This window comes from Cebus imitator, unplaced genomic scaffold (genome assembly GCF_001604975.1).
Source record: "Cebus imitator isolate Cc_AM_T3 unplaced genomic scaffold, Cebus_imitator-1.0 Scaffold824, whole genome shotgun sequence".
NCBI lineage: Eukaryota > Metazoa > Chordata > Mammalia > Primates > Cebidae > Cebus > Cebus imitator.
In genome coordinates, this window is record NW_016108139.1 from 274,710 (window position 1) to 290,693 (window position 15,984).

Here is a 15,984-nt window from a genome sequence, read left to right on the forward strand (position 1 = left end):
GCTGGGATTACAGGCACGCGCCACCATGCCCAGCTAATTTTTTGTATTTTTAGTAGAGACGGGGTTTCACCATGTTGACCAGGATGGTCTTGATCTCTTGACCTCGTGATCCACCTGCCTCGGCCTCCCACAGTGCTGGGATTACAGGCTTGAGCCACCGCGCCCAGCCCAGTTTGGCATTTTCTTAGGATGGTAAATGTGTGATCAGCAATTCCACTGGTATTTACATGCATGTTTAGAACAGCATTATTCATAAAAGCCAGAAACTGGAAGCAATTTAGATGTTAATCAGGTAGTAAATGCATAAACAAAATGTGTTATACCCCTACAATGGAATATTATACCCCTACAATGGAATATTAATCAGCAATAGAAAGGAACAAGCTACTGATATATGAAACAACATAAATGAACTGGAAAACATTATGCTAACCGAAAGAAGCCTGACACAACAGAATGCATATTATGTTAGTTAATTTATATAAATTTTTTAGGAAAAGCAAAACTCTAGAGACAGCAAGTAGATTATGGTTGTCTGGGTCTAGGGCTTGTGCTGACACCAGGACTGTAGGTGAGTACAGTAGAACTTTATAGAGGTGAGGGATTTGTTTCACAGCTGGGCTATGCTGATAGTTACATACCTCTATTAATTCATTAAACACCAAACAATACACTTAACAATGGATGAATTTCATGGTATGTAAATTATATCTCAATAAAACCACCTTGTTAAAAGTTCACTTACATTTTCATTTGTGAAAAATGAAAATTCACCAAAATATTAATGGTGGCTATCACCATTAGTTTTATCTATCATCATGTAGTTTTCGGATTACCAATAATTTTTATTTCCTTCTTTATATTTTGTCTGCTTTTCAAATTGTCTGCAGTTAGTATAATTAATCTTTTAACTTAAATGTTAAAAATAAAAACTAGCCAGGTGTCGTGGCTCATGTCTGTACTCTCAGAGCTTTGGGAGGTCAAGGTGGGAGGATCGCCTGAGGCCAGGAGTTCGAGACCAGCCTGGGCAACATGCAATACCCTGTCTCTACAAAAAAAATTTTTAAATCTCGGGCATGGTGGTGCATGCCTGTAGTCCCATCTGCCCATCTGCTCAGGAGGCTGAGGTAGGAAGATGGCTTGAGCTCAGAAGTTCAGTGATCATGCCACCATACTCCAGCCTGTATGACAGAGCAAGACCTTGGCTCTTACCAAAAAAAAAAAAAAAAAAAAAAAAAAAAAAAAAGACCTAATAAAAAAAAAAAAAAAATGAATAATTGCTTTTTAGGAGTGTTAGGAAGGAAACTTTTTAGCTTCAAAAATACTAAATTATAGGAATGAAAAATGACATCAACTTTTTAACATTTCATGCTAAAGAAACAATATTAGGGCTACTTACTTTTCAGAAGTCAAATGCTGCCTATTTTCTATAATTCATTTTTTTTCTTCTCTAGTGTATGTCTTCCTCCTATCAAGAAGCTAAATCTAAGCTGAAATCCTACTTACAACAACATGGCTATGGATCCTGGATTGTGAAATCTCCCTGCATAGAGCAATTTAATATGTGAATTAGGCAATCCATTGTCACATTAAAAGTCTTACATTGTTTGTGTGTTTTGACTAGTAAAAATGTTTTTTAAATATTGATGGTTTTCAACTTTCAGAATCAGAGTCTTTACAGCAGTGTGCAGTGATTGCTGAAAATTTCTAAATATTCCTGCCAAATTACATTGAAACATTAGGGCTTTTTACTTTTTCATTTTCTTAGAAAAGGACTTTCCTGTTTGAATATGTAGCCATTTTGTATTTATTTGTACAGATATTATAAAGCCATTTTCCTTTTTGTAGTTTAATAGAGATTTCCTTTTAAGCTTTTGCTTTAAAGCTGTCCATATGGCTACCATATTCAACATTGTGTCCTAGCATCTCACTCAAATTTTTAAAAATTAAATATTGGACATCAAGAATAAAAATAATAACTTGTACTCATTGATTAATTCAGTAGACATTTGACTGCATAATATTTGCCAGTCACCATCCTAAGTGTTAGTAAAAAAAAAAAAAAAAGAAAACCAATATGTTATGTTAAAGGAGTTCATGAATGCAAACTGCACATATAAATGTAGAAAAATATTAACCATGTTAAGGAATAGTTTGATAAAGTAGTTATTCTATTTATAGAGGGCTATCATATATGCATTAAATAACATTGCCCATTTTCAACTGTCCTACAAGATCTATCTGCACCAAATGTGATTTAATTCTTTATAATTTAGATTAACGGGGATTTCTAAGTCAGTAAAGGCCATTTTGCTTTATATCTGTATGTGTTTACACAGTGATTAGGAGAAAAGGGAAAGTATAGTTACTTTTGAGTTAGGATAAGTATCTTTAGTGAAATTGTTTGTCCCATACTTTAGCTTCTACCTCTTATTCCTTGATTTACAATCACAGATATATTAAACATTATTGGTTCTCAGAGTTTGTCCTTAACTTAGATCTTTACTAAACTTATAAATCTCACACCTACCCCCACCATGAACTATTATAATCACAGATGAGGTTTATATAAATTGTTTTGGTTTTTCGTCTGTTCTAAGAGCATGGTAGAATTTAGTTGATGAACAGTGAAGTCATGCTGGATAGACATCTTTCAGTAATCTAAACTCTACTGATGTTAGGTTGAATCATGTGAAGTTGCCTTTTTAGTGGATTAAAAAGGATCAAAATATGGGCAGTTTCATGTGGATTAAAATAAACAATAATAAATTTCATTTCAATTAGTTACATAGTATTTATTGCTTATTTCTGTAAGTGCTATTTCCTTGTTAAGTATTTTTAATTTCTTTGCAGGGCTGTTTCTTTTCATAGCAAATGTTTAGCCTTCTATTATTTTATTTCTTCTTGATAGTAAATTTTCCTTTGAAAATACAAGATCTTTAGCCTTCTCTTGCCTCTTCCATTCATAAGTATTTGCCTTTAGCTGACACTTATAAAATGTGGGAAAGCGGTGCTTTTATTTGCTTCTGAAAGTTCTGCCTCATTAGTAAAAGGCCCAGAGTTAGGCACTGCCATGAGGATCAGTAAAAGACAATTTCTTTCATCAAGAAATTTACAGTTTTAAGGGGAAGATAAAACAAAATTGCGCAATTGTTTTACAGACAAAATCTAAGTACCACTCATTTATTCAACATGTAGTCACTGTGTCTATATACTATGTGCACTCAATTATGTGTGGTGTTTTGGTTTAGAGAAAGGAAAGATTTTGTCTAGATATAGGATATCAAAAGAGACTTCATAAAGGATAAATGAGATGGCATGGAGTAGAAGACAGTCATTTAGTAGAAAGTTTAGGAAATGGATATGAAGCCCAACATTTGCTTTTATGGCTGAGACTATTGTAAATCATTTAATATCTCAGCCCATTTCTTTATCTTTGCAAGTATGAACTTTAGACTAATGATTTTCATTCTTTGTTCAGGGATAAAAGCATTGTGGGAAGGGCTCCAGGCTGCCCTTCATCAAAAACAGCTGTGACTTTTATATCTCATATGTTATGTACTGAAGTTCTGTAAGGTAGTTTGCTTGAGGAAAAGCAAACTTCTAAATTTAGACTTTTAAACTTCCACTGCTAACGTTCAAAAACCACTAAATTGCTTGTATCTAACTTGAAGCCCCTTTTAGCTCTGAGGTGATCTAAGGCAATCTGAGGCAAGCATTAAAGGATGGGCAAAATTTGGTAGTCTGAAATGGGAGAGAAAATGTATTCTAGTTGGAAGTAATAAAGATTAGAGAGGAATTGTGTTTGAGATTAGAGACGACTAGAAATTTAGGAGGCCATGATAATAGCCTATGTAAGAGGTAATGATAACCCAAACCAGGATTGTCACCATTTATAAAGGAGAAGATGAATTCAAGTAATAATGGGATGCTAGGAAATGAAAATAGAATATATGAAATAAAGGACATGAACAAGACAAAGGTGACTTCATGACTTTGAAGTGGGTGATTGAGGTACCATTACTACAAGTCAAGAATGGAATATGATTTGGCTGAAAAGATTTGAAGTTTTGACATTTTTAAGATGGTAATAAGATGGTAATAAAATTAACATTTTAAGATGGTTAATTGGAGATATTTAGCAATAAGAAATACTGTAACCGAGACCTTTTAAAAAGTTTTGGACCTTTGGTAAAAGGCTGGGAATCAGTCGCTTGCATATTTTATGCAGATAATTAAAGGTAATTATTGAAGTTGTGAGAAAAGATGTTCGCCTCTGCAGGGTGTATAAAAAGAGCATTAGGGCTAGAACCTCAAGGAACACTCATATGTTGGAACTGAAAAAATAAGGAAACATGGAGTTCTTTGACAGCTAAGTGGAGAGTGAGGATAGCACAAAAAGAAATTTTAAGACTAAGCATTCTCAAGTGCTACAGAGGGGTCAAGGAGAATGGGAACTACAAAAATAACATCAGATTTAGCGACCATGAGTTCACTGGTGTCTAAAACAGTTTCCTAACCTGGTTACTCAGGAGAAATCTCACTTCAGGATACCCTGAGTAAATCTGGGGAAAGGTCTCAAGTCTCCATTTTGACAAGTTATTAAAGGTGAGTTGATACAGGTGGTACTTTGTCCACACTTTGAAAAATATCACCCTACAGAATAGTAATAAAAAGTGGTATCAAAATTGAGATTGGCCATTATTAAGGAATGAATGGCAGATGAGAAGTTAAAGGCAATGTCTGCATTCTGTTCTTCCTAGTAATTTGGTGACAAGAATAATATAGTTGTGGTTAGGATGTTTTAAATGTTTGTTTAAAGATTAAGGAGATGTCATGTGCATGCATGAATTTATAGTGGAGCCACTTTAATTGATTTTTATGACTTGTTTTGGATCCTAGTGGATGTTAGCCAGGTCAGAGAACTGACCCAGCTATAATTGGGTCAGCTGTGGTTATAGAGAATCTAGGGTGATTATGAATGTATTATTGAAATGACTGAAGCTAAAATGAGAGAAATAAGAGTAAAGAAAGAATTGAGTGGAAGTATAGCAGTTTAATTGAGTAAAGGGCAGATTATGTTCAGGGTATTTTCAGTGAGCGTTCTTAGAAATTTAACCCTGGCCTGTATTGTGTCATGCTCCCCCCGACCTTATCCCCAGTTGAACTCAATTATTAGAAGAAATAGTATAATCATTAAAATAGGCATGAATGATGGCTTATGAATGGAGATTATCATGGGTTTTGTAGCCTTTGAGAGGTGCATATGGGGACTGAATGGTTCAGCTAGAGCCCTGAACGGTTAACTCTTGCCTCAGGAGCCTGTTATTTACTCCACCTCCACCGTGCAATGCCATTTTCTTATCTGTGCCATGGCATGGATAAGTGTAGTTAGAAAGTACTGCCCTAAATTTTTAAATGACACATGATGACCTTGATCATCTATTGAGGTAGTACCTATAAAAGAACAGACATTTAGTTGTATCTGTTCTAGAAACAATGTTTTAAGCAAGGAGGTATTTTTAGATATATACATGCAATCATCCCTCAGTATACCAGTGGTATAGTTTGGTTCCAGCACAGCCTCCACTTTTCATATGCTAAAATCCACACAATCTAAAGTACTGCAGTCAGCCCTGTAGAACCCACATAAGTTGACCCTCTCAAGAGGTAGATTTCGCATCCCCAAAATACTGTGTTTTTCATTCGTATTTGACTGGAAAAACACTGTGTGTTAAGTGGACCAGCTCAGTTCAAACCCATGTTGTTTGAGGGTCAACTGTATTTCATTTTGCACATGAGGTGAAGTGACATGATAGAATTAATCCAAGGGGCATTAGATGAAACTTGTGAAAAATAACAAGTATAATATGTACATGAGATATTTACAAATACTTTGAAAATATTATCTCAATTAGTCAACCTTAATGTGACCATCTTCAAGCTTTAAAACAATAATGAAAGAACACTGTGACTTCCAAATGCAACTTTGTCTTTGACAATGAGCTGAAATTGATGGTTCCTAGATAAAGGTAATTGTTCTTTGATGTGAGAAAGAAGAAAGAATATTGTTAGTAAAACAGGAAGCATGCGAATTTCCTTTTCAGAACCTTTTAATCTTCATAGCATCCTATAAATTAAAGTACAGCTTAACTATTCTGTTACTTCTTGTGTTATGGTAGATGTCAGAAATATTTAGTTTTATTTAGCTTAATAGTTTTGCTAGTACTATAGGAGCATCCTGATTACCAAAACGTTACTGGTTCCTGGAAATAATATACATGTTTCTAGTGTTAAAAATTCTGCTAAGCCTGCAGGAGTTGCCTTTCTCTGTGGTGTTCTAAGTCTGAATAACTTTCTGTTTTCATGGAAACTGTGATTTTCATTTGTTATATGATGGTAGAAGTGAAAAGGTGTGCTACTCAGGTAGGTATACTACTCATAGGTTGGTGATGCCTTTTAAAATATTAAAATGAATAATTTCCTGAGAGTAAAGTTTTAATTTTTCTACATATGTTTGTATACTAGTCAGAGTCTTGCTTTACACTTTTTAACGTAAAGGGAATTCACTATTGTAGAAACATTCTAATATGTAACTTGTTTGGACAGATGACTTTATAATTTTTAAGCTATATCTTTGGGTACTTGTTCAAAATGTTAATGCTTTGTAAGTTTTTTTCATCAACTCTTTTGAATTATTTCATTAGTAGAAAGATACTTTAGAGTATAGTTTGATAGTACTTCAGGTCAAACTTTGAATATTTTAGCCCTGAAGCTGTAAAGTTTTTTAGAATTTGAGATCTAAAAAAATTTATATGCAAGCAATCTATTTACTACTCCCTACTTCTTTAACAATACTCTGTTCTTCAACCCATTTAGATAATTCTGTGTTACTTGAATATATCATGTATTTCCTGCTGTATTGTCTTATGTTCTCCCCTTAGCATTAACAAGACCAAACATTTCCGCTTCATCTTTATCCAAATTCTCTCCTTTCTAGGGACAGCTGAAATAGAATTTCTCCATGAAACTGTCTTTGAAATCTCCTGCTCTTAAATCTCTCTGTTACCTCTGAACTTTCATATACTATGTTATAATATGTTTTACTCTCTTATCACATTCATTTGTACCTGTCTTAGCACTATTAACAAAAAACTGTAAATTTATTTATTGCCTCCTAGGCAGTGACTTTTCTATAAAAGTTGGTTAAATTTACTTATTGAAAACTTCAAAAATTTTTATTTTCTTCAAGAGTGAAAGTACAGGCCAGGTGTGGTAGCTCACACCTGTAATCCTAGCATTTTGGGAGGCCAAGGTGGGAGAATCCCTTCAGCTCAAGAGTTTGAGACTAGCTTGGGCAACATGATACAACCACATCGCTACCAAAAAAATGTTTTTAATTACCTGGATGCAGTGGGGCATGCTTGTGGTTTCAGCTATTCAGTTGGCTGAGGAGAAAGGATCTCTTCAGCCCAGGAGGTCGAGGCTGTGGTGAACCACGATCTGGCCACTGTACTCCAACCTGGGTGACAGAGTGAGACCTTGTCTCAAAAACATAAAACAATTTTTCATGTCTAGAAATACCTAAATTTACTGCTACAGAAATGCAGAGCATTTCTGATTCTTTAGATATATTCTCTTATAAATGGATTGTCTTACTTGATCCTTTACTGCTAAATTTTTAATGACTACCTATCCTTTTATAACTGTGCACTAAGATGACTTGTATTTTTCTTTTATTTTGAGGCAGAGTCTTGCTCTGTCACACAGGCTGGAGTGCCACGGTGCAATCTTGGCTCACTGCAACCTCTGCCTCCTGGGCTAAAGTGATTCTCCTGCCTCAGCCTCTCGAGTAGCTGGGATTACAGGTACCTGCTACCATGCCTGGCTGATTTTAGTATTTTTACTAGAGATGGGGTTTTGCCATGTTGGCTAAGCTGGTCTCGAACTCCTGACCTCAGATGATCCGCCCACCTTGGCCTCCCAAAGTGCTGGAATTACAGGCATAAGCCACTGCATCTGGCTGACTTGTGCACCATGGCACGTGTATATCTATGTTAACAAACCTGCATGTTCTGCACATGTATCCCAGAACCTAAAGTATAATAAGTGAATTTTTTAAAAAGGATGTATATGGCACCAAGATTAATGTGTGCTTTTTTAAGTAAAGGAATTATGTTTCTCTCAGAACTTTAAAAAACGTTTTATTCTGAAATAGGGGCTCATAAGAAGTCACAGAGAGGTCCTACAACTGTACACAGCACCCAGCTTCCTTAAATGGTACTACATAATTGTATTATAAAAACCAAGACATTGACATAACACAATATAACTAATGAGACCACAGACCCTACTCAGGTTTCTCCAGTTTTTGCAGTTAATCCTTTTTTGTGTGTATAGTTTTATGAAATTATATATGTAGATTTAAAAAATTACCATCACAAAGTACAGAATTGTTTGATCACCACAAAATAACTCTGCCATGCTGCTCCTTTATAGTCAAATCCTCTCCTTTAACTTCTGGCAACCACTGATCTGTTCTCTCAATATAATTTTGTTGCTGAGATTCCGTTTTATATAAATGAAATCATGTAATTGGAAATTGGCTTTTTTAAACTCAGCGTAATAATCTGGAGCTCATTCCAAGTTGTATGTATCATAGTTGCCCTTTTTCATTACTGAATAGTGTTCTGTTATATCCATTATCACCACTTGTTTATCCTTTCACCCATGTAAGGGCATTTGAGTTCTTTTCAATTTATTATAAATACAGCTATAATGAGCATTCATGCATTTTTTATTGTGGTAAACTATACATGACATAAAATTTACTATTTTAACCATTTTGTGTGCAACTGTACTATTAAGTCAATTTATAATGTTGCACTGCACAGTTCTCCATTTCCAGAAGTTTTTCATCATGCCAAACAAACTGGGTGCCCAATGAACAGTAACTCCCCATTCCTTACTTCCTCAGTTCCCATGGAAGCTTCAATCTATTGAATGTTTTATGGATTTGCTTGTTCTACGTAACTCGTTTAGGTGGAATCATATAATATTTGTACTTTTGTGTGTCTGGCTTATTTTACCTAGCATGATGTTTTCAAGGTTCATCCATGTTTGTAGCATGTGTCAGGATTTTCTTCCTCTTTTAAAGCTGAATAATATTTTATTGTATAGATACACTGCACTTTTGTTGTTTAAAAGTTCATCCGTTGGACATTTGGGTTGTTTTAAATCCTTGGCTGTTGGGAACCTTGCTGCTTTGAACATAAGTGTGCAAGTATCTCTTTAAGTCTCTCATTTCTTTTGGCAATATACCTAGGAGTAGAATTGCTGAATAATATGGCAATTCTGTTTAACCTTTTGAGGAACTGCCAAACTGATTTCCACAGTGGCTGCACCATTATGCATTCCTACAAGCAATGCACAAGGAATCTAATTTTCCACATCCTCACCAACATTTGTTGTTTTTCATTTTTTTGACATAATGTTCAATAACTTTTTAAAATATGGGTAACTGACATAGTGGCATTCATTGAAACCACTGTCATTTTTCCACTGGATTAGAGTTACACATCTGATGTAGCCTTATATATGTAGGTCTTTATACCAAGACCACACTGTCATAATTATTATGTAGCTTTATAATGTCTTGATATTTGGTAATATGAGTGTTTCAGTTTTTTGTTTTTTTTTTTTTTTTTTCAAGAATGTCTTGGCTATTTTAGAGTCTTTGTATTGCCATAAAAATGTAAGATTCACTTTGTTGGTTTCATGGTCTTGGTCTTCCCTCTACCACACACACCCATATAAAATCTGAAATTCTGAATGAGATTGCATTCACTCTATAGATCAATTCAGGTAGAATTAATCTTAAGAAAAGTGAGAATTACAAATCAGAAACATGGTATAACCGTTTATTTAGGTCTTAATTTCAGTAATGTTTTATCATTTTCAATATAGAGGCATGTATTTCATTACATTCTCAGTTATTTGATTTTTCGTGCTATTGCAAATGGTACTGTTTTTGAGTATATTCTCTTTGATGATAGCATATAAAAATAAATGAACTTTTATGTATGTTAACCTTGCCAACTGTTAATCTTACTAAATTCACTCATTCCAATAATTTGTAATTACACATTATTTGGGATATCCTGTTTATACAATAATGTCATCTACGACTAGTGATAATTTTACTTCTTCCTTCCCAGTCTCTTTTTTTTCTTATAGTCATTAAAACCTACACTACACCATTGAACAGAAATGATGATGGGCCTTCTCATCTTAATCTTGCTTCCAAACTTCGGGAAAATGTTTCATATTTTATCATTATTATATTAGTTGTGGTGTTTGGTTTGGTTTTTTGTAGATACCACTTGACAGTTTAAGAAAATAAGTTTTTCTTGGTGCCATTAATTTTCTTTTTCTTTTTTTTTTTTTGAGACAGACTTTCACTCTGTCACCCAGGCTGGAGTCCAGTGGCACAATCTTGGCTCACTGCAACCTCCGCCTCCTGGGTTCAAGCAATTTTCCTGCCTCAGCATCTCAAGCAGCTGGGACTTACAGGTAAGCGCCACCATGCCCAGCTAATTTTTGTATTTTTAGTAGAGCTGGGGTTTCACCATATTGGCCAGTCTGGTCTCAAACTCCTGACCTCATGATCCACCTGCCTCGGTCTCCCAATAATTTTCATTTTCTAAAGTGAATTTTAGGCACCAATTTAGTTGATTCATGTAGTCTGTATCATTGTTTTGTTGTTATTAATGTAGGGAGTTATATTTTTTGAAAACACGAAACCAATTTTGCAGTCCTGGAATAAATTCCAATTTGGTCACATACTACCTTTTACAGACAGCATAATTTTTAATTTAATATTTTAATACTAAAAGTTTTGCATTATGTTAATGAGAGATGTTGGCCTATATAGTTGTTCTTTCTTGTAATGTTAGTTTGGTATCAAATTTATGTTGACCTAATAGAATGATTTTTGAAGCATCCACTCTTTCTCTGTTCTTTGAAATTGTGTAAGATTGCTAGTAGTCAGTTTTTTATTTCTTCAATGTCTAAACTCCTATTATGCCCATCTAGTGAATTTTTCATTTCATATAATTTTCAGTTCTAGAATTTCTGTTTTGGAACTTTGGTTAATTTTTATATAGTTTCAATTTTTATGGTTTCCCTTTTTCTGTTGGATTCACTATTTGTCCCCTAATTGTGTTCAGATTTTGCTTTAAATCTTGAACATGTTTATAATAACTAATTCCCTCATCTTTGTCGTTTTTGAATCTGTTTTATTACGTGATTGTTCTCCTGATTATATACATCACATTTTCGTGCTCTTTTACTTACCTCATCATTTTGGGTTACCTAGTTCTAGATTATCCTACTTCTAAGACATGGTCTCTCTAGGGGTTTGACTGAATTCCCAGGGTATTCAACAAGGTTTCTTCACTCTGGCTCATTGGAATTTGAATGTCTTTCATCCCTGTACAAGCTTCAGTGATTGTTTAGGATACAGTTTTCAGTACACATTCTTTCTTTGTTAGTTGCTCTTTCTCTAAACTTGTAGAGTCTTGTGCATAAACACACACAGCTTATTAACAGCAAAAAAAAAAAAGTTTACTTATTTCTATAGCACTTTCTCTATACAGCTCTCTATTATTATTTTTTTTTACAAGAACCCAAGTGTCAGGATGTACAGCTCTTTCTAGTATACTGTTCCACAAATTTACACAAGGTTACATCAGTAACTTTGAACTCAAATCTCTGTTTTGTTCTCTCTGCAGTATTGCTGTGCTCTATGCAAGACCCAATTTTTTGTGTCCATTTCCATTGATTTGTATCATATTCTTTTGCTGCCTGTTGTTCAGTGCCCCCACTTTTATGGTTACTTACAGGAGGAAGACTAGTTAGGTACCAGTTACTCTATTAAGGCTAGAGGCAGAAGTCTTGGTATGTATATTTTGAAGCTATGTGTTTTGTTCAGAAATACATACCAATTCTAAATTTAATTTAGAATTTTATAAAACTTAGTTTCATAGTAAAACAAATTAAATTTGGTATTGGTATGTATTATTGAATAAAATTTCTCTTTATCTCTAGTTATAATTCTTGCTTTAACGTCTGCTTTTTTTGTGTTGTAAATACTGGTATTGGCATGTATTTATTGAATAAAATTTCTCTTTATTTCTAGTTATAATCTTGCTTTAAAGTCTGCTTTTTCTATTGTTGTTAAGCCTACCTCTGGGTTTTGGTTTTGGTTTTTGATTAGTGTTTGCCCATTATATTCCCTTTTCCTTTTCCTTTTAATCCTTTGTCCTTTTATTTAAAATATGTTTTTTGTAAATAGTATATAATTGGGTTTTATTTTTATTTCATCTTACAATCTTTATTTTAATTGGAGTTTGTAGTTTCTTTGTATTTAATGACAATGACTTATAGAGTTTGGTTTAAGTCTGCCTTCTTGCTATTTGTTTTCTGTTTGCCTCATTGTGGGGTTTTTTTGTTTTTGTTTTTTTGCCTTTATTCCTCTTTATTCTTTCTCATCTTTAGAGTTATAAGTATTATAATATTACATTTTCTTTTTTATTACTTTTCATTTATACATGTTTAACATCCCTAATCCAAAAATCTAATATCCAAAATGCTTCAAAATCCAAAACATTTTGAGCACTGACATGATGCTGAAAGATCACACTCAAAGGAAATAGTCATCTGAGCATCTGGATTTCAGTTTAGGGATGCTTAACTAGTAAATATAATGCAAGTATTCAAAAATCCAAAATAATCCAAAATTTAAAACACCTCTGGTCTCAAGATTTCAGGTAAGGGATACTCAACATGTATTATTCTTTTAGAAGTTACCTTAGATTATAATATGCAGCTTCGACTTATTGCAGTCTATCTTAAATTCATTAGTTTAACATTTCCTAACCAATGCAAGGATCCCGCAACATTTTAATGCCATTTATCATATTTTGCCCTTATTTATTTTTTCAGCTATTTTACTTGTGCATATGTTAAAATGCTCCCAGATCTATTGTCTTCTTAGTTAGTAACTTTCTATCTATACTATATGGTACTCTTTGTTTCATTTTTGTACTCCTGTGCGTCCATTTGGATTTTTTTCTTCAGCTTAAAATTATTTATTTAGCACTTCTGTGGTTCAAGTCTGCTTTTGCCCAGTTTTCTCAGCTTTTGTTGCCTGAAATGACTGTTTTACATTAATTTCTGAGAAATTATGGTGCAGAATTCTAGTTTGCCAAGTTTTTTTTAATTAAGCATGTCATTCCATTGTTTTCCAACTTTCATAGATTTTGTTGAAATATTTGCTGACAAATATATTGTTGTTTTGTGAAGGCAGTGCTTTTTTTCACTTAGCTGACTTTTGTCTTTGCTTTTCAGCAGATTAATTGTGTGATTTGCCTACATGTGGATTTGAGGGTTTTCTGAATGTGCTTTGCTATTGTTATTTTGTATTTATTCTACTTGGGTTTTACTGAGCTTCAATATGTAGGTAGATATCTTTTCATTTGGTTATGAAAATTACCAGTCATTACATCTTTCCCTACTATTTCCTCTCCTGTTTTTTTTTTCAATGACTAATTACCTATATGTTAATTTTTTTGTACCTTTTTTTCTGTTTGGATTTTTTTTATTGTCTTATCTATAGATCACTAAAGTAGTCTTTTGCTACATCCAGTATGTTGTTAAGCACATCTGGTGATTTCTTGATTTCACACATAGCATTTTTTAGTTCTGGAATAATCCTTTGATTTTTAAAAATAGAATTCAATTTTTGGCAAAATTTTATCTTTTTATCGATTATCTAGATATGATGCTTTATATTCTTGAACATATTATATCAGTTAAAGTCTGTATCTTATAACTACACTTGAATCCTATGTTGAAGATGTTTATTGTTTCCTACCCCCACTCACCCAACTTAATTTTCAGAAAGAGAATGAGTGAGATAGAGAGAGAGAGAGAGAGAGAGAGAGAGTGCGTGTGTGTGTGTTAGCAGGTCTCATAATTTTTAAACTGATGCTATACATAGGTCTGGAATAGTGTGGAGGCTCTGGGTGATGTTATCTTTAAACTAGATTAAGCTCTGTTCAGAAGACAAATAGAATCTAGCATATTCGTTTGATCTTATTGAAGCTTATTTTTAGGCTTTGTTAGGGCTGGTATCTTTCGGATTTGTCCTTATTCCAAGACATGTTCACCTAGAGCCGCTTTTTTTTTTTTTATCTTAAATCCTGACTTGTTTACTAGACCCTTTCTCCATAGCAGGGCTTTGGCTCCAGCCTGTCTTCTCAGTACCATAAAGCTTATTTGCCTCCTACCTATTGTTTTCTGCCATTTCTTTTAGTGGTTGGGTGGTGTCTTGTATTTCATAAGCAGCTGATGGATCAGCCAGTGAATTGAGGGGAATTTGTATGTAGATACATGGGTTCCTTCCCTGGAGGTCACTCCTTTATGGAGTTCTGTCTGTTAAATTCCATCTGCTTTGAAAATCCTGAACTACTTCTGCCTCTTAACTCCTCATAAGACTGGCACTTTATTCCGTCATTCTTGGGTTCCATTTTCTTATGTCATAATTTGGAAAATTGCCTCAGGAAAAAAGCAAGATGTCTGTTGTGTGCATTCCTTCTCTTGAGGAATGAAACCTCCAAGACCTGCCTGTATTGATTGTTTTCATTATACAGGAAAACAGCTACTGCACCTAGGCCTGAAGAGAAGTGTAGAGGAGTGGGTACTAGAACCTTGAGAGGTAAGATAATAAAGGACAACTTTGAAAGAAGTGCCATCTTTGGTCAAGTGATACAGGTATCCCAACGTGATCTCACATTCAATTCTTACCAGGAATCCCCTCAGCTAGAAGCCAGAAGGCAAGAAAACACATTAATGTATTCCATACAAGTCAACTTAGCAGGATGAAGATCAGGATGGAAAAGCTTGTAGAGTTGTTTTTGAGGGAAAAGTAAAAGATATCTGGCACAGTTCACACCTTCATTCCTTAGCATGTGCTTTCTTTCTTCCTTTGGGGAGAAGATTTGTGTTCCTAGCAAAGGAGACACATGAAATCCCATTAGTTATTGTATCATTATAGGGTAATGTCAACTCAGCAGTACTTTTCCTGAAATCTAAAATGCTAGGTACCGCCAGTGTTCTTCACGTAAATATGAGGCAATGTCAAGTCCAACTTAACATAGTAAAGTATAAAAATGGTGAAAAACAAAACTGCTCAAGTCTAATCTCTGCTTCAGTAGTTAGTCATGAAAGTTGGTTAGTACAGCTGCATTCTTACGCTATCCTTTGCATGTTTCCTTTTACTCTCTGCCATTGCTTTGGATGGGTGGCATTATTTACCTGGTGGTATACTCCACATCTCACTTCTGTGAAATTTGATGTTCTTGAATTTTGGTGAATTTTACAGTTTTCATTGACCAATACTACTGAGGATAGAGAGCTAACAGATGCCCCACTGAATTTCTTGGGTTCCAAATATAGCATTACCTATTGTGTAGTCATTTCCCAGGTCAGTAGAAGGCACTGAATTTCCCCCTTTTCATCAAAATCTGTCACCCTGCTCAGTATAGTGGTCCTTTACGTGCTTGTTGGTTCAGCTGTATGAAGAACTCCTAAATGACCAAAAGGTAGTCTCAGCCATTTCATCAGTTTTCTGGTAGAAGTCAAGGTTACTGGTAGAAGAATACCTCATTGAGCACTGGAACCTTAAAACTGACCAAGATATAATTTAATGGATGAGAAATGAAAAAAAAAAAATCTTCCAAGTGAAATATTTAATGAGAAGGGTCCCTTTTACTCCTTGGTAGTTTTGAAGAGAGGAAGGACTCCTTCAAAACTGCTGAAGAGGCATTGTGGTTGCCCATGTGTGTTTTTAATTGTACATTGATAACTTTTGTTCCCCTTTGTCCTCTGTCTGGGATCATCATCATCAAAAGGATCTAGGTA

The 15,984-nt window shown here is 34.3% G+C and overlaps 1 protein-coding gene across 3 annotated transcripts in view; it reads left to right on the forward strand.

Annotated features, from left to right (window-relative positions):
• Positions 1-1,636, forward strand: part of ADAD1 (adenosine deaminase domain containing 1) — a 72,294-nt gene extending 70,658 nt beyond the window's left edge. For all 3 annotated transcript variants that reach the window (XM_037735484.1, XM_017520311.2, XM_017520312.2), the window contains one exon: positions 1,455-1,636. In XM_037735484.1, the coding sequence (XP_037591412.1) occupies positions 1,455-1,568 (114 nt within the window). In that variant the 3' untranslated portion in view covers positions 1,569-1,636. The remainder of the gene's footprint in view (positions 1-1,454) is intronic.
• Positions 1,637-15,984: the final 14,348 nt, after the last annotated feature.